This window comes from Salmo salar, chromosome 03 (assembly GCF_965601325.2).
Source record: "Salmo salar chromosome 03, fSalSal1, whole genome shotgun sequence".
Lineage (NCBI taxonomy): Eukaryota > Metazoa > Chordata > Actinopteri > Salmoniformes > Salmonidae > Salmo > Salmo salar.
This window is the reverse complement of record NC_138293.1, coordinates 40,171,996-40,199,476: the sequence shown is the minus strand read 5'-3', so window position 1 is coordinate 40,199,476 and position 27,481 is coordinate 40,171,996. Positions and strand designations below refer to the sequence as shown.

At 41.8% G+C, this 27,481-nt stretch overlaps 1 protein-coding gene across 2 annotated transcripts; it reads right to left on the bottom strand.

Moving 5' to 3' along the window:
• Nucleotides 1–97: 97 nt before the first annotated feature.
• Nucleotides 98–27,030, bottom strand: LOC106600020 (endophilin-A2). Of its 2 annotated transcripts, XM_014191356.3 has the most exons (9): nucleotides 26,803–27,030; nucleotides 14,932–15,000; nucleotides 14,608–14,824; nucleotides 14,271–14,404; nucleotides 13,995–14,153; nucleotides 3,729–3,832; nucleotides 3,490–3,620; nucleotides 3,325–3,384; nucleotides 98–2,874 (listed from the first exon to the last, which is right to left on the bottom strand). In XM_014191356.3, the coding sequence occupies exons 1-9, from the start codon at nucleotides 26,845–26,847 to the stop codon at nucleotides 2,690–2,692; spliced, it is 1,104 nt and encodes a 367-aa protein (XP_014046831.1). In that variant the 5' UTR covers nucleotides 26,848–27,030; the 3' UTR covers nucleotides 98–2,689. The 2 variants fall into 2 exon arrangements, with proteins under 2 accessions (XP_014046831.1, XP_014046833.1); XM_014191358.3 differs by lacking the exon at nucleotides 3,325–3,384 and having other exon boundaries at nucleotides 26,803–27,027.
• Between the last annotated feature and the right edge of the window lie 451 nt (nucleotides 27,031–27,481).

The following is a 27,481-nucleotide window of genomic DNA, read 5'->3' as shown; positions in this document are numbered from 1 at the left end:
ATTCATATGTAAATGATGTGCATCCCCCCCAAAAGAAAACAATCCATCCAATCATGCATTGTAAACCCGAAGACACAACCAGCACACTGAGGGCCACTTCACTTTCCTTTATATTTATTTAACAAGTGAAAGGACAGCATCCTTTCTCCTTTACATCATAACAAAAATATACAATACACAGGAGATTATGTATGACAATACAAAGATAATATAGAGATAATCCATATAAAAAGATAATCCTGAATTGGTTCAAGCCTCGATCCCTGGAGTGTCACAGTTACAACAAAAAGAGCCTCAAAATGAGGCATTAAATCGCTAAACCAAGGCATTACCTATAGAGACACATACAGGCTACAAGCAATTTACACTGGACACCTTCCAATATGATTCTGTATATTAAAATAAAGTTATGATAATACTTATTTTCATAATATCTAAATAATATGGTACTCCAGTGGGGGGGTTGGTAGATCTACCCCAGCCCCGAATGTAGTGTGAAAAACATACATATATAATTAGTCACCAATGGCATTAGAATAGTTGTTGACAACGACACACGTCCACAAAAACTGACAAAGGTGGTCTGAACCCTTTGTTATATTATTAAATCGACACAGGTATACGAGGTACTTGGCACAACATGAGCCTCTCTTCCCCCTGCCTAGTTATTTTCAGTTAGGCTAATGGGCCATGGCAAACCACACCTGCACCCTCACATTACTCACCCAAAACCATGTCAACTCAACAAATATAATAGACAACAAGAGAAACACGTAAACATTAAGTTAAGAGGAACATGCCAAAATGCACAAGGGATATTCGGTTTCTTTTGGTAGTGAGCTGCATGTTCTAGGGAAGGAGTGGAGAGAGAGGGAGAGTTCTGTAGTGATGGGAGAGAGGCAGGGCTCGAGGGGGAGGATTAGGAGATGAGTGAGGGGGGTTAGGGATGACAATAGGGAGGGACCAGGGGCAGGTGTGAGAGAGGGTTTGGAGGGGAGGCAAGGGGCATAGGAATGGGGGCAGGAGATGGGGGCAGAGAGCCAGAGAGTGGGGGTAGGGGATAAGCTGTGCTATTTCTAAATAAAAGATTATGCTCCAGTCCCACGGATGCCATGAAGGAGTGAAACAACGAGATAACAAGGAGAACCAGTTATTGTCTGTGTGTAGAGTTCATATCTTTACAGTTCTGAGGCTCTGAGTTAAAGGTGGAACTGAAACTAGAACAGTTTGTAACACCCAGAAAAACACGAGTGTTTGGTCATATCCAGTACTCTCTCCACTCTTTCTCTCCCACACAAACAATGGGGGTGACACGTAAATACTCTAGAAAACCTGAATACATTCTCCAAGACACTGCCAGCCGTGTCAACAAGCGATGTATACTGACAAACATACACCTTACTGACTGTACGCAGACTGACTGTAGCAAGTCAATTATAGGAGGCCACTGTGGTATCCATCTCCACTCTCAAAAAAAATAATGTTACTTTGGTATCAGTCCTCAGGCACACAGAGACTAGGGTTATTGTCAGAGGGTGCAGATTACTACAAATCGGTTTTAGAACACAAAAACACATTCAGAACTAAGGACTTTGGGTGAGAAATGCAAAATGTCCCCTTTTTGATAATTAGATCATGTAAAAGTTAGTGTAAGGCAGAGATGCAGAGGAAGGCAGAGGGGTATTGCAGACGGAGTCTATGAAAGGCAGCCTAGCAGCAGTAACAGTACTAAACAGAGATAGTGTTCAGAGACGTAGTACAACTGTGACCAGCAGAGCTGTGTGTATGCCAACAGAAAAGGACCCTTATTCACTAGCCTAGGTGCCCAACCCCATATTGTTGCCTTACCAAGACAATGGCCACGTTGGCTTGAGTAGAAACAGGCTGGAAAACAGGCTAGTTATTCCACATACAAGCTGAACAATCACATTTTACAAGTATGGGATAGATTATGAGTTTGAAAAAAGGACCACGAAATAAACCATTAGGGGGGGAAAACACGCAAAACGGATCAGTATCTATTGCAACTTCATCCTACTCCTGAAAGTATAACACACATAGACCAGCAGAGGGCAGCATATAAGTGCTAAAACGGAGATCCATCTATCGCTCCACCTCTTGTGTTTGTATATAAAAGAAGAGGGCGTGTGTGCATTAAAATTAAACAGGCTTTTGATTCCCACTCGTGGAAGAGTAAAACATATTTAAACAATTCTGCCTAGAAATGAGGACAACGTAAAGTAAATTAGTGATTAAAGGCAACAATGTCAAGGCAATTTTGCTGCAGTTTTTGTTCTAGGTCTGCTTACAGCATAGCCTGGTAGTGTTCATGGGTACAGCTCACGCATAATAAACACAAACATCTCCTCTAGGAACCCCTTCTTCATATCTCCCGGTAAGGGAGGTGAAGGGTAGAAAGTGCACAGGTGCATAGAGAATGAAAACAAAGATACACCCAACCCCAACGTTGTACTAACTTTTCCCTCCGTCAGCATCCTTTTCCTGTCTCCATCACTTTTTCTGTCCATCCATCTTTGGTTGAATCTCAATCTAAAGTGACCTCTCTCCTCAGCTACTTTCTTCATGCCGAGATCTCCTTGTATTTAGACCAGTGACCCACTTCAGACAAATGAGATGCCCCCTCTCGTCTCCCTCTCCCTCCCTTTCATTCTCTTCTCCTCTCTGAGCGTTACAGGGGCACCACCACTTCTACGTAGTTGTTGGGGAAGAATCCTGATTGGCCGTGGAGTGTGCCCTCGAACCAGTTCTCGTCGATGCGGTTGGTCAGCGTGATGATGTCGCCCTCGCGGAAGCCCAGCTCGCCCTCGTTCTCTGGCTCAAAGTCATATAATGCCTTAGCGCAAGGCTCAGAGGCTGGGAGGCAGGGAAGGAGAGGAATGTGTTGGAAAGAGAAAAAGGAAACTTGAAAAATGTTGCATTCTTCTGAAACACAGTTAGCATTTTCAAACAAAGGCCAATTCCAGAGTTTAAATGAGGGAGATGCAGGAGAGGAACACTTCCGGAACCAGAACACTTCAGAAACCTCCGAACCGCTGGGTTCAGAGGGCTGAAGGGAACCGTTACCAGTTACCAGATCCAGCGCACAGGGTTAGTTTAGTGGTTGTAGAGGCTGGGGCATGTGTGTTAGTGACAAACCATATACTCTTTGTACCATATACTCTTTGTGGTGACATGCGGGAGATGGGAGGGTTAAAGCATCCAACACACACCATTCCATGTTATTAAAAAAAAATAAAAAATCCTAAAGGGAGTCAATAAAATACCATTTAAGTGTCACTCTTTCACAGACACACACACACTCACAATGTTGATTGTTCTTCATGGACGGTGTTCTATGGAAGGATGGAACTTCTACAAGGGGGGCTATACATACATAGAGAAAGATCAGTTCTGGGCTGGTGAGACAATAGATACACACAGACAGGGACAAAAGCACGCACACCGCACGCAGCTAAGGGCCAATCTTACCTGATGAGTAGGAAGGGGGGTTGGCAGTGGGGGAGTATCCTCCGTTTGAGTGCTCCGGCTCTCCGTAGTCAAAGGAGGGTTTGGGTTTAGGAGTGTACTCACGCCTGGGGCGAGACTGGGCCTCGTTCACCCTAATACACACACAGGAGAGGGGATGACTCAGGTCACACACAGTGACAATCAACACAAACATCTTCAACTGAATTGTAGATGTCCACACACACACAGAGATTAAATACCGGTCTTGGAGTTTGTCAGTCAGCTCCTCCAGAACCTGCACGGCCTGTTTGTGATACTGCAGCTGGGACTCCACCAGAGAAGCCATCTGACTCACCTGCTCCACCTACACACAAGCACAGAAATCAGTCTGATGTATTATTTGTACAGGGGGACTGGACAAGAAATGCCATTACCATGGCACACTTACACTTTGGCACGTTTGCTTCATTGTTCTTCATCCTCTCCCCTCACAAGGCCTATTTTCTGACTCTCAAAACTGCTTTGTTCCTGACTAACACGTGTTGTACTCACTCCATACCCTGATGGAATAAAAAGGTAAATACCTAACATGGGCCTTGTTTATAACAGTTGCGTAAATTTCACACACAATTTCTGTGTGTGCAATTTCTGAAATGAATATGTATGTCTAAAAATAGAGATGTTATAAATCAGAGCCGTCTTAAAACTGTGGGTGCGTGAACAAGCATTATAACTCTGCCTGGAAAACACCCTCCATTCACCTTTTATTGTGAAAACACCCTTTATTTGCTGCATAATTTAGAACTATTGGAATTAGGCCACGTCAGTTTCTAAAAGCAAGAGCAATGGCAAATTGTATCAAAATGTCTTTGAAGGTGTTGGCAGAATCTTTTAATCTTTTACAGCATAAATTACTGCATTTGGCAAAGGACTGACAGATTCTTAAATAAAATCTGCCGCTAATTGTTGTGGATCTGTCAGCAGAACGTTTGAATTCAACAATGTTTTGCATCGACTTTTACCACAATCCTAAATATGCTGGAGCGCCTGCAAGTTCTGAAACTACTCAAAAATATTGACATTACAGTAGGCTACATACAGTAGTTGCATACATAGTGCCTTCGGAAAGTATTTAAACCCCTTCACTTTTTCCACATTTTGTTACAGCCCTATTCTAAAATGGATTAAAAAAATAAAATCCTCAGCAATCTACACACAATACCCCATAATGATAGAGCAAAAACAGGTTTAGATATTTTTGCACACACACACATATATATATATATATATATATATATATATATATATATATATATATATACTGCTCAAAAAAATAAAGGGTACACTTAAACAACACATCCTAGATCTGAATGAAAGAAATAATCTTATTAAATACTTTTTTCTTTACATAGTTGAATGTGTTGACAACAAATTCACACAAAAATAATCAATGGAAATCCAATTTATCAACCCATGGAGGTCTGGATTTGGGGTCACACTCTATATTAAAGTGGAAAACCACACTACAGGCTGATCCAACTTTGATGTAATGTCCTTAAAACAAGTCAAAATGAGGCTCAGTAGTGTGTGTGGCCTCCACGTGCCTGTATGACCTCCCTACAACGCCTGGGCATGCTCCTGATGAGGTGGCGGATGGTCTCCTGAGGGATCTCCTCCCAGACCTGGACTAAAGCATCCGCCAACTCCTGGACAGTCTGTGGAGCAACGTGGCGTTGGTGGATGGAGCGAGACATGATGTCCCAGATGTGCTCAATTGGATTCAGGTCTGGGGAACGGGCGGGCCAGTCTATAGCATCAATGCCTTCCTCTTGCAGGAACTGCTGACACACTCCAGCCACATGAGGTCTAGCATTGTCTTGCATTAGGAGGAACCCAGGGCCAACCGCACCAGCATATGGTCTCACAAGGGGTCTGAGGATCTCATCTCGGTACCTAATGGCAGTCAGGCTACCTCTGGCGAGCACATGGAGGGCTGTGCGGCCCCCCCAAAGAAATGCCACCCCACACCATGACTGACCCACCACCAAACCGGTCATGCTGGTGGATGTTGCAGGCAGCAGAACATTCTCCACGGCGTCTCCAGACTCTGTCACGTGCTCAGTGTGAACCTGCTTTCATCTGTGAAGAGCACAGGGCGCCAGTGGCGAATTTGCCAATCTTGGTGTTCTCTGGCAAATGCCAAACGTCCTGCACGGTGTTGGGCTGTAAGCACAACCCCTACCTGTGGATGTCGGGCCCTCATACCACCCTCATGGAGTCTGTTTTTGACCGTTTGAGCAGACCCATGCACATTTGTGGCCTGCTGGAGGTCATTTTGCAGGGCTCTGGCAGTGCCTCTCCTGCTCGTCCTTGCACAAAGGCGGACGTAGCGGTCCTGCTGCTGGGTTGTTGCCCTCCTACGGCCTCCTCCACGTCTCCTGATGTACTGGTCTGTCTCCTGGTAGCGCCTCCATGCTCTGGACACTACGCTGACAGACACAGAAAACCTTTTTGCCACAGCTCGCATTGATGTGCCATCCTGGATGAGCTGCACTACCTGAGCCACTTGTGTGGGTTGTAGACTCCGTCTCATGCTACCACTAGAGTGAAAGCACCGCCAGCATTCAAAAGTGACCAAAACATCAGCCAGGAAGCATAGGAACTGAGAAGTGGTCTGTGGTCCCCACCTGCAGAACCACTCCTTTATTGGGGGTGTCTTGCTAATTGCCTATAATTTCCACCTGTTGTCTATTCCATTTGCACAACAGCATGTGAAATTTATTGTCAATCAGTGTTGCTTCCTAAGTGGTCAGTTTGATTTCACAGAAGTGTGATTGACTTGGAGTTACATTGTGTTGTTTAAGTGTTCCCTTTATTTTTTTGAGCAGTGTATAAATAAAGTCTAAAGTTTGGACACACCTACTCATTCAAGAGTTTCTTTATTCTACAATTTAGAAAAAAGTAAAAATAATAGTGAAGACATGAAAACTATGAAATAAGACATATGGAATCATATAGGTACCAAAAGTGGCATTAAAACGCTGTTGGTTTTTCCTTTATTTTGGCAGTTACTGAAAGAAAATACCCCCAAGACATGCTAACCTCCACTGTTAATGTTAATCGTTTTGAATATACAATAAAGCTCAGTATTTCAATGATTTACTTCATAGTCATTATTGCTCATGTTTATCAAGAATCTCTATAATGTCAGACTGCACTATATATAAAAACACAAAGTACCAGTCAAAAGTTTGGACACACCTACTCATTCCAGGGTTTCTTTATTTTTTACTATTTCTACATTGTAGAATAATAGTGAAGACATCAAAACTATGAAATAACACATATGGAATCATGTAGTAACCAAAAAAAGTGTTAAACAAATCAAAATATATTTTATATTTGAGATTCTTCAAAGTAGCCACCCTTTGCCTTGATGACAGCTTTGCAAACTCTTGGCATTAGGGGTGGTAAGTATTCAGACCCTTTGCTATGAGACTCTAAATTAAGATAAGGTGCATCCTGTTTCCATTGATCATCCTTCAGATGTTTCTACAACTTGACTGGAGTCCACCTGTGGCAAATTCAATTGATTGGACATGATTTGGAAAGGCACACACCTGTCTATATATGGTCCCATTGTTGACAGTGCATGTCAGAGCAAAAACCAAGCCATGAGGTTGAAGGAATTGTCCGTAGTGCTCAGAGACAGGATTGTGTCGAGGCACAGATCTGGGGAAGGGTACCAAAAAATGACTGCAGCATTGAAGGTCCCCAAGAACATAGTGGCCTCCATCATTCTTAAATGGAAGAAGTTTGGAACTAGCCGCCCAGACAAACAGCAGTTGGGGGAGAAAGGCCTTGGTCAGGGAGGTGACCAAAAACCAAAGGTCACTGACAGAGCTCCAGAGTTCCTCTGTGGAGCCACTCCTCAGTAAAAGGCACATGACAGCCTGCTTGGAGTTTGCCAAAAGGCACCTAAAGGACTCTCAGAACATGAGAAACAAGATTCTCTGGTCTGATGAAACCAGTTGGCCTGAATGCCACGCGTCACGTTGAGGAAAACCAAAACCTGGCACCATCCCTACGGTGAACCATGGTTGCGGCAGCATCATGCTGTGGGAATGTTTTTCAGTGGCAGGGACTGGGAGACAGGTCAGGATCGAGGCAAAGATGTACAGCGCAAAGTAGAGAGAGATCCTTGATGAAAACCTGTTCCAGAGTACTCCGGGCCTCAGACTGGGGCGAAGGTTCACCTTCCAACAGAACAACGACCCTAGGCACTAGAGGTCGACCGATTATGATTTTTCAACGCCAATACCGATTATTGGAGGACCAACGGAAGCCGATACCGATTAAATTGGCCAATTTTTTTTAATTATTGGTTTGTAATAATGACAATTACAACAATACTGAATGAACACTTATTTTAACTTAATATAATACATAAATACTATCAATTTAGCCTCAAATAATGAAACATGTTTAATTTGGTTTAAATAATGCAAAAACAAAGTGTTGGAGAAGAAAGTAAAAGTGCAATATGTGCCATGTAAGAAAGCTAAGGTTTAAGTTCCTTGCTCAGAACATGAGAACATATGAAAGCTGGTGGTTCCTTTTAACATGAGTCTTCAATATTCCCAGGTAAGAAGTTTTAGGTTGTAGTTATTATAGGAATTATAGGACTATTTCTCTCTATACGATTTGTATTTCATATACCTTTGACTATTGGCACTTTAGTATTGCCAGTGTAACAGTATAGCTTCCGTCCCTCTCCTCGCTCCTACCTGGGCTCAAACCAGGAACACATCGACAACAGCCACCCTCGAAGCAGCGTTACCCATGTAGAGCAAGGGGAACAACCACTCCCAAGTCTCAGAGCGAGTGACGTTTGAAACGCTATTAGCGTGCACCCGCTAACTAGCTAGCCATTTCACATTGGTTACACCAGCCTAATCTTGGGAGTTGATAGGCTTGAAGTCATAAACAGCGCAATGCTTGAAGAGCTGCTGGCAAAACGCACGAAGGTGCTGTTTGAATGAATGCTTACGAGTCTGCTGCTGCCTACCATCACTCAGTCAGACTGCTCTATCAAATATCAAATCATAGACTTAATTATAACATAACACACAGAAATACGAGCCTTTGGTCATTAATATGGTCGAATCCGGAAACTATCATTTCGAAAACGAAACGTTTATTATTTCAGTGAAATACGGAACCGTTCCGTATTTTATCTAAGTATAAATATTCCTGTTACATTGCACAACCTTCAAATGTTATGTCATAATTATGTACAATTCTGGCAAATTAATTACGGCCTTTGTTAGGAATAAATGGACTTCGCACAGTCCGCAATGAGCCAGGCGGCCCAAACTGCTGTATATACCCTGACTGCTTGCACGGAACGCAAGAGAAGTGACACAAATTCACGTTAGCAGGCAATATTAACAAAATATGCAGGTTTAACATTTTTAAAGAAAGGCATTGATGTTTATGGTTAGGTACATTGGTGCAACGACACTGCTTTTTTCGCAAATGCGCTTGTTAAATCATCACCCGTTTGTCGAAGTAGGCTGTGATTCGATGAGAAATTAACAGGCACCGCATCGATTATATGCAACGCAGGACACGTTAGATAAACTAGTAATATCATCAACCATGTGTAGTTAACTAGTGATTATGTTAAGATTAAACTTATCTTATAAAAAACGATCAATGCTAGCTAGCAACTTACCTTGGCTTCTTGCTGCCCTCGCGTAACAGGTAGTCAGCCTGCCATGCAGGCTCCTCGTGGAGTGCAATGTAAGGCAGGTGGTTAGAGCGTTGGACTAGTAACCGGAAGGTTGCAAAAACGAATCCCCCTGAACAATGCAGTTAACCCCCATTCCTAGGCCACTGAAAATAAGAATGTGTTCTTAATCTGACTTGCCTAGTTAAATAAAAGGTGTAATTTAAAAAAAGTTAATTAAAATAAAAAAATGTACCCCCCCCCCCAAAAAAAATACAAATAATAAAAAAATGAAATAAAAATCGGTGCCCAAAAATACCGATTGTTATGAAAACTTGAAAATCGGCCCTAATTAAATCAGCCATTCAGAATAATCGGTCGACATCTACTAGGCACACAGCCAAAACAACGCAGGAGTGGCTTTGGGACAAGTCTCTGAACGTCCTTGAGTGGCCCAGCCAGAGCCCAGACTTAAACCCGATCGAACATCTCTGGAGAGACCTGAAAATAGCTGTGCAGCAAAGCTCCCCATCCGACCTGACAGAGCTTGACAGGATTTGCAGAGAAGAATGGGAGAAACTCCCCAAATACAGGTGTGCCAAGCTTGTAGCGTCATACCCAAGACTCGATGTTGTAACCGCTGCCAAAGTTGCTTCAACAAAGTACCGAGTAAAGGGTCTGAATACTTATGTAAATGTATTTTTATTTAATCCATTTTAGAATAAGGCTGTAACAAAACATAGAAAAAGTCAAGGGGTCTGAATACTTTCCGAAGGCACTGTATTTCAATGTAAAAGATCAACTGTCTGTTCACCTGTTAAATTCAACTTTATCCTGTTAGAAACCGTGCTGCCAATGGGATGGCATAGGCAACAGCAAAGCTTTAAATACATAACCTCTCTATTTACTAAGCTACTAGGCTCAATTAAATTAGAGATGTGCATGGTCATTTGTTTTATGGCTACTTCGGGGATGCATCACGGGCAGAATGTGAGGAATTTATTCTGCAATGGTTATGAAAATAAAATAAATAGGAAACTATTTCCTACGTCTAATTATTTTAGGTACCGTAATTTCCGGACTATTGAGCGCACCTGAATATAAGCCGCACCCACTGAATTTTGTAAAAATTATTATTTTGAACATAAATAAGCCGCACATGTCTATAAGCCGCAGGTGCCTACCGGTACATTGAAACAATTGAACTTTACACAGGCTTTAACGAAACACGGCTTGTAACAAAAAAGAAAAAATTTGCAGTAAACAGTAGCCTACCAAGAAAGTCATTGCTCCAGACCAAGCTCCCGTGCAGCAGCTCCATTTCCTTTTCCAACAGCCAGATCAATCGCCTTCAACTTGAAAGCTGCATCATATGCATTTCTCCGTGTCTTTGCCATGATGAGGGTGACAAAATGACTACCGTAATCAGAATGATGGGAAGTTTGAGCGCGCTCGATTTAATCTAAACAGTAAACAAAAAAGTTGTTTGACCTTAACCCGTTCGGCAATTTCATTGGTCTAATGAAAGCTTCATGCTGCCAAAAAACTGAGCACGCCACAGAGTGTTTCTAAAATGTTTTTTATTTATTTTTTTTACATTTGAAAGCGGGAAAAATCCATATATTAGCCGCGTCATTGTTTAAGCCGCGAGGTTCAAAGCCTGGGAAAAATGTAGCGGCTTATAGTCCGGAAATTACGGTAGGTTCTTTAAAAACAAAAATGTACACAGATTTTCACTCTTAGGCCTACTAACTGCCAATGGCTGCATCTTGTTTTTTATTCATCCCCCATTTGCACGCAATACAATACTTCAACCACTAGAAAATGTGCGCACACATGGTCTGAAGTTTGCGTGGAGTGAAGCACATTCTCACGCCAAGTTCAGTTTTAATAAATGACAACTTTTGCGGGAAAAGTGGCGCATGCATGTTTTGGGGTATATTTTATACATACACAACATTTATAAATGAGGCCCCAGGCCATCACACGGGTTAGACATGTTCTCAGTTGCTGGTACCAACATTGCTGTGACATTACTTAACTGTTCCACTAGCCAGCTATGTAGTCGTGGCAAGCTGACTGCATTCTGGTCCTGAAATACTCATCAAGGCTAATGCTAATGTTGATGCCAAATCTTGTGCCAATGCTAATGCTAGCGATAGGGTATTATGGCTTGGGAGTATGAAACTTCATATGGCATGACGATCATACTAGCTCTGACCTTCTACCCAGACAACCAATGGAAAATAGGCTCCCTTTTTTCCTTGTCGCTGTTGTTTCTACTTGCTATTGAGGAGTTTAGGCACATACTGTATGTTTCTGTTAAGGGACCACTTTATGACCAATTCAGTTGTAAGGAGCACTATATATAGTATACAGGCAGTGGCGACCAATCATTCAGGGCAGGTGGGACAAAGAGCCACCTGTTTTGAGCCACACCTGTTCAGCTAAAATATATATGTGTGTGTTTTGCATGTTATTTTGGCATTACTACGTGTCACATATCAGTTTGCAAACAATGTAAAAAATGCATAATTGAGATAAATCCGCATACAAACATGATCTATTGTTTTGCTTTCTTGAGTAAGGCAGCTCCAAAATGCAGGTGTTTCAGCCTAGCTCAGTGCTTTCTGTGGTGGAAGGGTAGCCAGCAGAAAATACAGTGTAGGGGTTGGTAATCTTCTTTACTCATGGGGATACTACGTCACCGCAAAATCTACAGGGAGAGCTAGAAAGTTCCAAGCCCCTTGGGTGCTGCGATAGATTTACATTAGAAGTGCCCATCTAAGAAGGCTCAAGGTCATTGGCCACAAATAAAACGATGTCAAATCACATATCTACCTTAGCTTTGATTGGACTCATGTCAACATCATACTTTCAAAATATTAGCTATCAAGCTAGACAAGCAGTCATCATGAATCACATCGACAATCTACTGGCAAATCCTCTTCAATCCTTGTCATATGAAGAGAAATGATAAAACCTATCTGTGTTATTCGACCATAAACATTACACAACAAGTTGGAAATCGCAAATTCAACAATGAATGGTTAGGAAGGAATCAGTGTCTAACTGCAAGCATTACAAAGCAATGACTATTTTCCTTCCCCTGCCTGCTATTCGATGGAGAGGGTTTGTGGTGGTCCAACGTTTCAAACCTTCTGATGTGTCAATCCTTCTGACTTCAGTGAGTTCAAGACAACTGGGAACTCTGGGGGGAGAAAAAAAGAGCTCCTACTGGGAAAATACGTTTCGAACAGTCATCCAACTCGTAATTCCAAGTCGGGAACTCGGGCCTCTTGTTGGGCGCCAACCTGAAGATCACTGATGTCATGATTTCCCCCCCTGCCCCCCCCCCCCCCCATTTGTGGTTGAATATTGTAAGAGCATTCATTTTCTGCTTATGTGCCCCCTTTATTTATCCTACGGTTCTGACTTGGTGTACTGGGAGAATACTAATGAACAGCCCATATTCTGAATTATGTCGCTGTACATTTCAAAAGTGCTGAACAAACAGTTATATTGATTACGTCCGTCCTAGCTCGCTCATTGTCTTAAATTGAAATTACAGATTGCCTCTTTTCCACTCATCGTTCCCTTATGCCATAGTTTGTACATCTCAATTGTCAGTAGAAACCACATTTGTTTAAGCAAGTCAGCCATATCAGCTATGTTCTTTAAAAAAGGCAGTAAACGAGGCTGAATGAACTGTTTCCCTGCCAGACAAGGCTCTGCTGATAACCAGGTGTAGCAGTGGTAAGGATTCACTACATGGTGCTGAAAATAAAGCTCTGCTGTTGGGATAGCTTTATGTAGGCCCTAACAGTTTGTGGGCATAGTTTGTCACCGTTATAATGCAATGTTTAGTGTTGTGGCTTTGCTGGCATGCATAAAAAAAAAAAGTTTGCCCCACAAAGATTCATATGCTAAAATCACCACTGTACACAGGTAACTGCCAAAATAAGGGAAACACCAACATAAAGTGTCTTAATAGGGCGTTGGGGGCCACCACGAGACAGAACAGCTTCAATGCACCTGGGCATAGATTCTACAAGTGTCTTGAACTCTATCGGAGGGATGCGAAACCATTCTTCCACTAGAAATTCAATAATTTGGTTGTCCCATAAGTGTTCAATTGGGTTGAGATCTGGTGACAGACGGCCATGGCATATGGTTTATATCGTTTTCATGCTCATCAAACCATTTCGTGACCACTTGTGCCCTGTGGATGGGGGCATTGTCATCCTATGGGGGCATAGCCATGGTAGCCAAATTAATGGCCTATCGAGCATTTTTATACATGACCCTAAGCATGATGGGAAGTTAATTGGTTAATTAACTCTGGAACCAAACCTGTGTGGAAGCACCTGTTTTCAATATACTTTGTATCCCTAATTTACAAAAGTGTTTCCATTATTTTGACAGTTACCTGTATATCATTTAGCAGACATTTATCCAAAGCGACTTAGTCATGCGTGCATTTTTACGCCGCTGCTACTCTGTTATTATCTATGCATAATCACTCTACCTACATGTACATACTACCTTAATTACCTTGACTAACCGGTGCCCCCACACATTGACTCTGTACCAGTACCCCCCATGTATATAGTCTCGCTATTGTTATTTTACTGCTGCCCTTTAATTACGTGTTCCTTTTATTTCTTATTCTTATTCATATTTTTTAAACTGCATTGTTGGTTAGGGGCTTGTAAGTAAGCGTTTCACTCTAAGGTCTACCTACACCCGTTGTATTCGGCGCATGTGACTAATACAATTTGATTTGATGACTCACGTCAGTCTCCAGCAGGTTGTGCATGGAGCTCTCTGCTATCTCTTTGGACTCATGGAACTTCTCCAGGGCCGATCTCAGCTCCTCGTCTGGGATCTTCCCCTGCCGCTTCTTCTTATAGTCGTAGTCCAGACGCCTGCCCTCCAGCTTCTTCAGATGATACTGAGCAGGGAGAAGGAGAGAGCCCTCCCTTAGTTGATTGTGCAGGGTTAGAACAAAAATGTGTAACATTGGGGGAAGAGTTGAGAATCACTCATTCATCTCATTCTTGATCTGTACCTGGATATCTTTGATGTCCTTGTCGACAACGGCCTGCAGTGGGTCGATAAAGTTTTGCTTGACGTCGATATCCAGAGAGTCCTTGACTTCGGCCAGCCTCTTCATGGACTCGCCCACGTCCACCAGGGCCCCACCTACAGGACGAACACAGTTACATGAGTGGGTACACAATCCACTCAACTGCCACAAAGGACAATGTTCTTCTGTTGAGTACTCTTTTGAGTGGTCACTACTTCATACACACACAAACACACCTGGAATTCGGTATTTTGAGGGGCAAAGGCTAAAATTAAAAACTGTTATGGCGATTTATGAAACCTATTTCTTTCTTTCTTACCAAAGTTGGTGTCCTCTCCCATCTCTCGTCCAAACTTGGCCATGCTCTCCCCCAGCAGCCCCTCAGCCTGGGGGTAGCCAGGGCTCTTCACCTGGCCCCGGATCTTAGACACTGTGTTCAGCATGGTCAGCTTGGCCCTGGACGCTGGGTTGGGCTGCAGGTACTCAGAGGTTTTAGAGATTAGGTCCACCACCGCTTTGCTGGTAACATCTGCCCTCTGTGGGGAGGAGAGAAAGGGTAAGAGAATTATGTTCATCTTCCTTTAACAAAAATGGTCGTTTGTAGTACATGAGGGTCATTTTGTTAAGGGGAAAGAGCCCTTACCTTCTCCAAATCTTTGAAGTCTTCATCCAGCTTGGTTCCTTCTGCACCCCCCACCTTCTCACTCACCATCTACAAAGGACAGGGCAGAGAGAAAGGGAGGAGAATAATAAGTTGACTACAAGTCTCTTTCACATCCATTCTGCACGGGACATACATTTTCGATCCCAACAAAGCAGGCCTAATTCAGACAAAATAGTAGCATATAGAAGTGAAACGTTGTATTGACCATGTGATGGAGAAAGTTTGCTCTTCTCCAGTCTGTGCTGGTTCATTACAGGACATGTCTACTCCTAGCAGTGAAAGTCTACACTGAACATGGTCAATACAACATTTCACCTCTATATGCTACCATTTCAAAGATTTTACTGAATTACAGTTCATATAAAAAGGAAATCAGTCAATTGAAATAATTTGAATAGGCCCTAATCTATGGATTTCACATGACTGGGAATACAGATATGCATCTGTTGGTCAGCGATACCTTAAAAAAAAAGGTAGAGGCGTGGATCAGAAACCCAGTCAGTATGTGGTGTGACCACCATTTGCCTCATGCAGCGCAACTTCTCCTTTGCATAGAGTTGATCAGGCTGTTGATAGCGGCCTGTGGAATGTTGTCCCACTCCTCTTCAAATGACTGTGCAAAGTTGCTGGATATTGGCGGAAACTGGAACACGCTGTCGTACACGTCGATCCAGAGCATCCCAAACATGCTCAAATGGGTGACATGTCTGATGAGTATCCAGGCCATGGAAGAACTGGGCCATTTTCAGTTTCCAGGAATTGTGTACAGATCCTTGCGACATGGGGCGGTGCATTATCATGCTGAAACATGAGGTGATGGCGGCGGATGAACGGCACGATAATGGGCCTCAGGATCTCATCATGGTATCCCTGTACATTCAAATTGCCATTGATAAAATGCAATTGTGTTCGTTTTCTGTAGCATATGCCTGCCCATACCATAACCCCACCATGGGGCACTCTGTTTACAACGTTGACATCAGCAAACCGCTCGCTCACACGAGCCATACACTCTGTCTGCCATCTGCCCAGTACAGTTGAAACCGGGATTCATCCGTGAAGAGCACACTTGTCCAGTGTGCCCGTGGCCATCGAGGGTGAGCATTGGCCCACTGAAGTCGGTTACGACTCCGAACTGCAGTCAGGTCAAGACCCTGGTGAGGACGACGAGCACACAGATGACCACTTTGTTTTTAGTTTTTTTTTATACTGAATTTATTATTCCTTAATGCATTTCTTGCCAGTTTTTTTTCTTCTTTCTTTTGAGTGGCAGCCTACGGGTACATGTTTTATAAACATTAACAATTAAATGGATAATGTACCTGTAACACCCCCCCCCCCCAACAAAACCAAAAAAATACAAAAAAAAACATGGTTAAAAAAATAAATACAATTTGCTGTCAGCATAATTGTATTTTAATTCATTTTGGGGTAGAATGTCCTTTTAAGAAGTCACCAGAGTGGACCCCACAAGTCACCGACAGACAGGAACACTTTCACAGACAGAGACGTTCTCACACACACACACACACACACACACACACACACACACACCCATGTGCACATGCACACACAAGCACCAGAAGCTTTTGGTTGATTGGCAGGTAAAAATCAAACAGACGCTTATTGAATATTCCTCCACCATGTGACTCCGTGCAGCTGTCTCCAGGGCCTTTATCTCACTACATGCACACAGCAGATGGGTTAGTCAACCAGTCTTTATATTAGCAGTGTTCTTTAATCTAAGTCATAGAGACCCAGTCTATGCAGGCTTTTCCTCCATTCCACAAGTTTTACACAACTGATTAAAACGTATCAAATAGTAACTACTCATCAACCTTAACCTGCCCATCAGTGTGCAATACAGTCTCAAAGACCGTACGCCTGCTTCAGTCGTTGCCATGAATCGGGAAACAAGTCACACCTTAAGTGCAATAACTGTTGCAGTTACCATAGTCACAAAACCTGGTTTGCTCAATGCTGTCACATTACATGCTCAGTGGCCAGGCTTCAGCTACTGATAGCTGTAATCCACATGATGCTATATGACATAACATGTAGGACTGGAGGTGGGCCTGCCTGGGAGTGGGAACATATTTCTGGTGCGTTTGTTCATGTTCTCAACACATCTCTCTGGTGTGCGTTCACATGATGAGCACCAGCCGTTTTGCAGGTTCTCCCTCTGTGCATTAATGCCGCCATAGCCTATTCCATGATCTGCGGTTCAAGATGTAGCAACAAGTAGGCTACTAATTTTAAAACCCGAGCAGCAAAATTAAACATATGTTGCCAAGAGCCAACTCAAAATAATTCCTCATATGACAGTAGAGTCAATATTATGAAATGGAACAGACTAATGTATGGAGTTCAGTGACACAAAATGAAGCAATTACGTATTGGTTTTCAATGTCATAGGCGTTGAAATTTGACATTACATCATTTCAAGTTCATGTTGGCTGTGACTAACAAATGAGCTTGAACTGTGTCAGAGAGAGAAGAGGAAGCGCAAGAGTGTCTGTATATGCGTGCGCGCCAACAGACTGTTACTGACGTTGCATAACGCTTTGCATGTGAGTGAGTGTGAGATAGTGTGTGTGTAAGTGACTGTGTGTATTTATTGGCAGGCTGTTGACCTGATCGGTTCTCCTGGCAAAAATAACGACCCAGGAATCCGGTTTGGGCACTACTGCTGCGTTGCAAGATTTACGAAACACACCACGGCCCACACCCATAAGCGAACAAGTCACCCCATCAGATACAGGGTGAGTAACACACCAACAGACTAGCGTTGCACAGTGTACCAATACTTCAGCGCCTTTTCGATACTACAACATTAAGAACGGTCCGGTATTAGAATGTTACTTTTGGTTCTTCTATCAAACGTGTCTCACGTTTGGAAATCAACTAAATATACTGAACTAATTAGAAAAGCAACACATTTTCCCAAGTTTATCATAAGACATGAACAGAATGCGTCAGTGATTCGTATTCCCTATAACTTTCTGAAAAGGTAACGGCACGGGAATGGGGCCGTCTGTGAGTGTTAGCGGTGTGAGTATGTCAGCGGTGTGAGTATGTCTACCAGTTTGTGTAGCCATTAGGAATGCTAATGATAAACGTTTTCTGGTAGATGGAAAGGCTTTCCCAAAAGCCTTCTCAAGTTCAGTACAACCTTGCCTACACCTACTTGGCAGAATCAGGATTATTTGCATCAATCAAGTCGACATTTATTTTGCAAACTCCATGTGAGCTAAAGAAACACTGCTAAAAAAAATAATAAAAAAAATTAAAAAATCAGCCATAGGTGCATGAGCACTTTAAATAAAGGGTAACTACACTCAAATCAATATTTAGATTTTTACCAAACCTCAAATGGTCTCCTATGTGATTTCAGCATGGTTGTAGACTTAATTGGATGCTCTATAAATAAATAAAAGAGGTGTGATTGAGAGCAAATCCCCCCCCCCCAAAAAAAAGGAAAATCAGTCCATCTCCCCAGTTAGTTTTTTCCCCCTTCTGCAATATCGTGACAGTATAGAGCCCCCAATCTCAACTCTGGATCTCAAAGCCTGTTCCACTGTGTTTTTTTCCCCCAGTGCTGCCCTCTAATCAGGGACTGATTTAGACCTGGGACACCAGGTGGGTGCAATTAATTATCAGGTTGAACAGAAATCAGCAGGCTCCAGACAGAGTTGAATACCCCTGGTATAAAGTAGTGATACTAAAATGTGGGTATCGTGACTAGGGTTGGGCCGATATAGGATTAAATAGAATATCGTGATATTTGACATTGACGATATATCGTGAAGTGTAAGACTATATTTGAAATGTACTAATCAAAACTGCAGTTTTATCAGCAGTAGGGCTGTATCAATATGTTGAAAATTACATTAAATTGATGAACTAAGCTGTCATGACTCTCCTTAGTAAGGATCAAAGGCGCCAGATCAGGCTGACAGATAGCCAGACCCCCCCCCCCCTCTCTCCCACCAGAGAGGAAGGGGGGAGTTGGGCAGGTTTTATGACTTAATGCCAGTCGTAAACTTTCTCCCTCTTGCCCTGCAGTTTTGAACAAAGGAATGTGCTGTGTATAGAGAGAGACTCTTGCCAAAACTTCAGCATCAAACAACAGACACCGGGACAATATATTTCCACATCCAAACGTTGGGGATGATGAGGGATGGAATATGGAAAATGTATATTTTCGGGTGTCATTAAAATGATCAGAAAGACTGTATAACAAGATAACTGTAACTCTGAAAGTGTACAAGTCCTAGTTATCAGGTTTGCATCTAAATGTTGTATAAAATCAATTACGTATAAAAATACTTTTGAAACGATAGAAACATAATTTTATCCTTTAAATGAGAATGGCTTTTCATTTAAACCTGGGCCCAGTCAGTAACCACACCCATGTGAGCACAGACATTGTGTCAACAGGACAGAACACCCTCCAAGGCCAGAGTGTTTAAAAGGATTCTCTGAGAATTTAAATACAGACCAGAGAACGTGGTCCACACGTTGAAATGGTTAAAACTACAAGACCTGAAAATGGTAAAGACCAAGTGACGATGTAAACTTTATTTAACTTGCCAAGTCAGTTAAGAACAAATTCTTATTTACAATGACAGCCTACCGGGGAACAGTGGGTTAACTGCATTGTTCAGGGGCAGAACGACAGATTTTTACCTTGTCAGATCGGGAATTCGATCCAGCAACCTTTTGGTTACTGGCCCAACGCTCTAACCACTAGGCTACCTGCCAACCCCTGAAGGTGAAGACTAGACCAAACATTCCCAGTCTGCAGCTGGTATATAAAGTAGTCTAGGACAATTGACCAAAGACGGGAGGGAAGAACAGATCCCTTTCACCACCGTGTGGTACACCTCTGATGTATCCATTCTAAAAACACTCCAGAACAAAAGAAGCCTACAACTAAGAATGACATTGTGACCTCTGGTGGACAACCAGAGACTTACATCTAATTACTTGCCATAAACGGACCGAGTGGTTTCAGAGAGACGACAGAGAAAGACATTTACGAGTAAGTATATGTTGCATTTCTAATCCGAATAAGCGGTTGTTAGGGTGCTAAATATTCATATTTACAGTGAGCGTAGTTTCCAAATATATGTACGATAAGTCCACTCTGGTGGACAACCAGAGACTTACATCTAATTACTTGCCATAAACGGACCGAGTGGTTTCAGAGAGACGACAGAGAAAGACATTTACGAGTAAGTATATGTTGCATTTCTAATCCGAATGAACGGTTGTTAGGGTGCTAAATATTCATATTTACAGTGAGCGTAGTTTCCAAATATATGTACGATAAGTCCACTCTCTGTCTCTCCCCACCGCCTTTCCATTGTGTAACAAGCCGTCATATCGAGGTAGTCCACTAGGGACTGTTTTCATTGCATTATGTTAGTAATCAATAACCTGTACCGTGTATGTGTTTATGTATTTGTGTGTGAGATTATTTAGTTAGTAAATAAATAATTAACCTCTTGACGGTCGCCTAGGATAGGGGGCGCTACAGCGATTTAAAAAAAAAATTCGTGCCCATTTTAAACGGCCTCCTACTCAAACTCAGAAGCTAGGATATGCAAATAATTAATACTTGTGGATAGAAAACACCCTAAAGTTTCTAAAACTGTTTGAATGGTGTCTGTGAGTATAACAGAACTCATATGGCAGTCAAAACCCCGAGACCGATCTTAACAGGATGTGGAATTCTGAATTGCGGACTCAACTTCATCACTTTGCCTATAAATCACACCGTGAGCAATGGTTCATTGAGCACTTCATTGTCCCCAGTCTTTACAAAGTGGCTTGAGTCTCCTACTGTGAAAACTGACAGAATGAGAGGCTGTGGAAAGTGGTCACATGAGGAGGGCCATCACCATTATGACGCCGGCGCCCCTGGCTACCCTCCCCTTTCGAAACGTTTAGAAAGACAATGCAATCGTCCCCCTTGAATCTTATTGGAGCTCTGGTTGAAAAAGGCCCTAAAGATTTATGTTATACAACGTTTGACATGTTTGAACGAACCTAAAAAAAAAAAAAAATAGCATTTTATTGAAAGAGGAGTCCCGCGGCCGACGGAGCTTTTGGAGCAGCCTTCAGAACACGCTAACGAGAACAAGCTATTGGGACGTAAAGGATTAACTTTTTCGAACGAAAATACATTTGTTGTGGACCTGGGATTCCTGGAAGTGCTTTCTGATGAAGATAATCAAAGGTAAGGGATTATTGACAATAGTATACAAGAGTAGATTTGATATGCGATTGTTCCAAGATGGCGCTGACCTGTAACGGTAGCCTATTTTTCTGAGTATCACATCCCCTTTTATCGCAAAGTGTGATTACCCAGTAAAGTTATTTTTAAATCTGGCATTGCAGGTGCTTTCAAGAGATGCTAATCTATAAATCTTAGAATGACAATATTACATTTTAAAAATGTTTTCGAATAGTAATTTAGTAAATTGTAGCGCTATTTCACCTGACACATTTGAGGGAAAATAGTTAGTCAACGTTACGCGCCAATGTAAAATGCTGTTTTTATATATAAATATGAACTTTATCGAACAAAATAATGCATGTATTGTGTAACATGATGTCCTAGGAGTGTCATCTGATGAAGATTGTCAAAGGTTAGTGCTGCATTTAACTGTTTTTTGCTTATTTGTGATGCATGTGGTTGGTCGGAAAATGGCTATGTGGCTACTTTTACGATATACTCCTCTAACATAATCGAATGTTTTGCTTTTGCTGTAAAGGCTTTTTGAAATCGGACAACGTGGTTCGATTCAGGAGAGGTGTATCTATAAAACGATATAACATAGTCCTATATTTGAAAAAATATATATATTAAATTTTGTTATGCTAATGGCGATAGGATTTTTCGCTGGAGGTCGGGACGGAGCCCGACCAGGGGTTAAGCAAATTCGTGTTTCGCTGATTCATCACTTAGGTTAAGGTTCATCCATTTTTACAAAGTCAACAACATTCTGAATGACTGATGTGAGGAAATGATTGATTGATGACTGGCATGATATCGATATATTCTTGAGTTAATTTGGGAACCGGTAACTCATTAACCTGTTGGGGCTAGGGGGCAGTATTTGCACGGCCGGATAAAAAAACATACCCGATTTAAACTGGTTACTACTCTTGCCCAGAAACGAGAATATGCATATAATTAGTAGATTTGGATAGAAAACACTCTAAAGTTTCTAAAACTGTTTGAATGGTGTCTGTGAGTATAACAGAACTCATATGGCAGGCCAAAACCTGAGAATATTCCATACAGGAAGTGCCCTGTCTGACAATTTGTTCTTCTGTGGCATCTCTATTGAAAATACAGCATCTCTGCTGTAACGTGACATTTTCTAAGGCTTCCATTGGCTCTCAGAAGGTGCCAGAAAGTGTAATGGGGTGTCTGCAGTCTCTGGGCTAAGTACAGCAGCTCTGTTTGAGTGGTCAGGCTGGGAACAGTGACACTGGAGATGCGCGTTCATGAGAATTCTCCATTTTTTTCTTTCAGCCTTTGAATGAATACAACGTCGCCCGGTTGGAATATTATCGCTATTTTATGAGAAAAATAGCTCAAATGTATTTGAAACAGTGTTTGACATGCTTCGAAGTACGGTAATGGAATATTTTGAATTTTTTTGTCACGAAATGCGTTTGCGCGTCACCCTTCGGATACTGACCTGAACACACGAACAAAACGGAGGTATTTGAATATAACTATGGATTATTTGGAACCAAAACAACATTTGTTGTTGAAGTAGAAGTCCTGGGAGTGCATTCTGAAGAACAGCAAAGGTAATCCAATTTTTCGTATAGTAAATCTGAGTTTGGTGAGGGCCAAACTTGGTGGGTGTCAAATTAGCTAGCCGTGATGGCCGGGCTATGTACTCAGAATATTGCAAAATGTGCTTTCGCCGAAAAGCTATTTTAAAATCTGACACCGCGATTGCATAAAGGAGTTCTGTATCTATAATTCTTAAAATCATTTATGTATTTTGTGAACGTTAATCGTGAGTAATTTAGTACCGGAAGATTGCAGTGAATGTAAAAAGCTGGTTTTTGATATAAATATGAACTTGATTGAACAAAACATGCATGTATTGTATAACATAATGTCCTAGGAGTGTCATCTGATGAAGATCATCAAAGGTTAGTGCTGCATTTAGCTGTGGTTTTGGTTTTTGTGACATATATGCTTGCTTGGAAAATGGCTGTGTGATTATTTTCGGCAGGGTACTCTCCTGACATAATCTAATGTTTTGCTTTCGCTGTAAAGCCTTTTTGAAATCGGACAATGTGGTTAGATTAACGAGAGTCTTGTCTTTAAAATGGTGTAAAATAGTCATATGTTTGAGAAATTGAAGTTATAGCATTTTTGAGGTATTTGTATTTCGCGCCACGCGATTCCACTGGCTTTTGCCCAGGGAGGTTAAATAAACTTTTCCCGTGGTGCCCCAAATTCCTAATGAGTTAACTGTTACATGATTCATTTAATTGAGTAATAATTAAACGTAGTAGGTAATTATTCGATGAATAGCATTCATCACATTAATGATAGTCACAACAAAGCCTTATTTGTTCACTACGTGAATACGACTTATTGTAAATAAGCACAACAATTGCAGTCTGGAAACATTGTCATTAACCTCTCTGGGCTAGGCGGGACGAAATCGTCCCACCTACGCAACAGCCAGTGTAATCCCGTGGCGCGATTTTCAAATACCTTAGAAATGCTATTACTTCAATTTCTCAAACATATGACTATTTTACACCATTTTAAAGACAAGACTCTCGTTAATCTAACCACACTGTCCCATTTCAAAAAGGCTTTACAACGAAAGCAAAACATTAGATTATGTCAGCAGAGTACCCAGCCAGAAATAATCAGACACCCATTTTTCAAGCTAGCATATAATGTCACAAAAACACAGAAGACAGCTAAATGCAGCACTAACCTTTGATGATCTTCATCAGATGACACACCTAGGACATTATGTTATACAATACATGCATGTTTTGTTCAATCAAGTTCATATTTATATCAAAAACCAGCTTTTTACATTAGCATGTGACGTTCAGAACTAGCATACCCCCCGCAAACCTCCGGTGAATTTACAAAATTACTCACGATAAACGTTCACAAAAAACAAATTATTTTAAGAATTATAGATACAGAACTCCTTTGTGCAATTGAGGTGTCCGATTTTAAAATAGCTTTTCGGTGAAAGCACATTTTGCAATATTCTGAGTACATAGCCCAGCCATCACGGCTAGCTATTTAGACACCCACCAAGTTTAGCCCTGACCAAACTCCGATTTACTATTACAAAAGTTTGATTACCTTTGTTGTCTTCGTCAGAATGCACTCCCAGGACTGCTACTTCAATAACAAATGTTGGTTTGGTCCAAAATAATCCATCGTTATATCCAAATAGCGGCGTTTTGTTCGTGCGTTCAAGACACTATCCGAAGTGTAAATAAGGGTCACGAGCATGGCGCAATTCGTGACAAAAAAAATCTAAATATTCCATTACCGTACTTCGAAGCATGTCAACCGCTGTTTAAAATCCATTTTTATGCCATTTTTCTCGTAAAAAAGCGATAATATTCCGACCGGGAATCTGCGTTTAGGTAAACAGACAAAAGAAAACAAGGCATGGGGTCGACACGGGCACGCGCCTGAGTCTCACAGTACTGTAACCAGCCACTACCCAAACGCGCTACTTTTTTTCAACCAGAGCCTGCAAAGCCACGATTCAGCTTTTTGCCACCTTCTGAGAGCCCATGGGAGCCGTAGGAAGTGTCACGTAACAGCAGAGATCCTCTGTAATGGATAGAGATAATCAAGAAGGGCAAGAAATTGTCAGACAAGCCACTTCCTCCATGGAATCTTCTCAGGTTTTGGCCTGCCATATGAGTTCTGTTATACTCAGACACCATTCAAACAGTTTTAGAAACTTTAGGGTGTTTTCTATCCAAAGCCAATAATTATATGCATATTCTAGTTACTGGGCAGGAGTAGTAACCAGATTAAATCGGGTACGTTTTTTATCCAGCCGTGTCAATACTGCCCCCTAGCCCTAACAGGTTAACGTGGCAAAACAGTTATCCTGGATATTGTGATATTTGGAGCAGAATATCATTGAAGAGGTCTCCCAAATATCACCCAACCTTAATCGTGACAACACTACAACAGACTGCACTCGTATTTACAAAACAGGCCCCTATAACATAGCAGACAACCTCATAAGGGTACGTCTGAGTCTCTGCACACTCATGGGACATTTAATGACAGGGGGTTGAGGGTGACTAGGCCCAGCCTAATGGGTGCCTATGCAAAATAACCTGTCTGAGACTAGGATATGCTGTAGAGGTGAGTGGTACAGTCAGAGGCCATTCCAGTTCACACACAACACTGTGTTACAGCAGTATTTATGGAGGGCCTCAAGTGTATTTACAAAAACCTAATAGGCCCATTTCAACAGTTTCTCTCTCTCAAAGCTGTCGGATGACTTCCTTAGGACTATACAAACTGTTCTGTAGTTATTTCCCTTGATGCCAAATGCAGATTCTGTTCGTATCGGCGACAATGGCTACAATGCGTTTCATATCCGTTCAATAACAAACATATTATTAGATAAGCGCTATTGTTAATGTGACAACTACATCATGCAATAAATTCCACAAAAGAGTAATAAGCAATGTTTGTATCTGGCGAGTAGAGACCGTGCTACTCATAGTGCTTGAGTGAGGAATTCACCTGTTATGGCTGGCAGACACATGGAGTCAATCATGGTTACCAATCATCCCCATATGCAAATTAGCACTATCACTCCAACTACAAGATAATTTTTCATGGAGATGGACAGATGAATGGTAGAGGGGGAAGGCAATAGTTTGTCGAGAGAATAACAGTGTGGTGGGTCTGGAAGTAATGGAATGTCCATCTCCATCCAGAAACACTACACTTCCCTCCATCCCTCCCAACAAACGGCCACATGATGGTAACTTCAGTCAGAGGTGCATTCTCTGTAGACATGACAATTGATATGGCAATGCAGGCGGTACAGATAAGTATCTGTAGTTTTACCAATATTTTTTTAGCTATTGTAATAAAATGCCCATGACATCACCCTGACACACACTTGTTGGTTGAGCTCAGATAAAAAGCTTTAATGTCTCGCTCACTCACACAGCTAGTTTAATTCACCTCTAGTCTACCATGCTTTACCCATTCCTCCACTGGAAGTCTGGCCGTAAACCCAGGCCAGGATAGGAGAGAGTGGCTGACTTTTTCTGCTGAACTCAGCAGAGAATGGGGGGGAAAGTATTTCCAGTGAGTCAAGTCAACATTCACTACAACTCACTAACTAATTTAGCTAGCTATGCAAACATATATAATGACATCACTGCAATGACGCTGTTTTCAAGCGCGGTTTTTTATGGCAAATTGAAACATTGTAGTGAGCTAGCCGAAGTAAATTTAAAAATTGTGTCAATCGCATAACGACGCGACAAAGTAACTGCACAGTCAGAGTTTTTAAACCGTGCTGAACTGACATCTAGCTAGCTGCTAACAGTGGCTAAGTAACATACCCAAGTCACCGGCGCTTTGCCGATTTAACTTTGCGAGGACTTTACCCGTCCACTGAAGTTACCCATTAGACTAAATTAAAAGTTGAATAATTTAGATAACAAAAACATTTGGGTCACATATTTCCTCGTAAAAAAGAACATTAATAGCCATTGCATAAATAAAGCTACCGCTAGCAAGCTAACGTTAGCCGAAGTAAAAAGTTGTTGTTCACTGACCTGGCTGGCTTTATAAAATTGTTTCTTGAAGCCTGCGACAGACATTTTTGCAGCAGGATATTAGCTTATTTCTTTACGTGCAAGCTGCTTCAAAATAAATGCTGACAGTTATGATTTTAGGAATAGCTCGCTGAAGTTTCTCTGCTGCTTTGACCATACACGTCTTTCAGCTGGTTTACTTTATGCCTTGGTGAGTGGAATTTGCCTGGCAACCATACTTCCTGTAAGGAGTAGTAAAATCTGTGGCTAGATGACGATTTTGCAACTCCCACTATTGCCCAAGGGGATTAAAGTAACTGTCCGGTGTTCCCAGATATATATGAAATATGACCTATAGTTACTTACAATATGAGTTAAATAGTTTTCCTTCCAAAATATTTTGAATTAAGTATGTTACAAATAAACGTTTCTGTGTTGGAATGGTGTAAACCCAGTGCCACTACATGGCCCAATGATGACAGCCCTTCTGTTTTTGAACACATCTAACCAGTTTTCCAGACACGGATTAGGCTAAACCTAGTTCTGAATGTGTAGAGCATGCACAGTATGAGTCATAAAACCCGGAAATGGTTCCAATCGTTTTTTCACCATTCATTTTTCCATCGGGATTTCGCAAATAGCCACTTCATATAAGGTCTGTGTTTCATGTAGGCCTACCCTGGTGTGATGTTTAGATAAC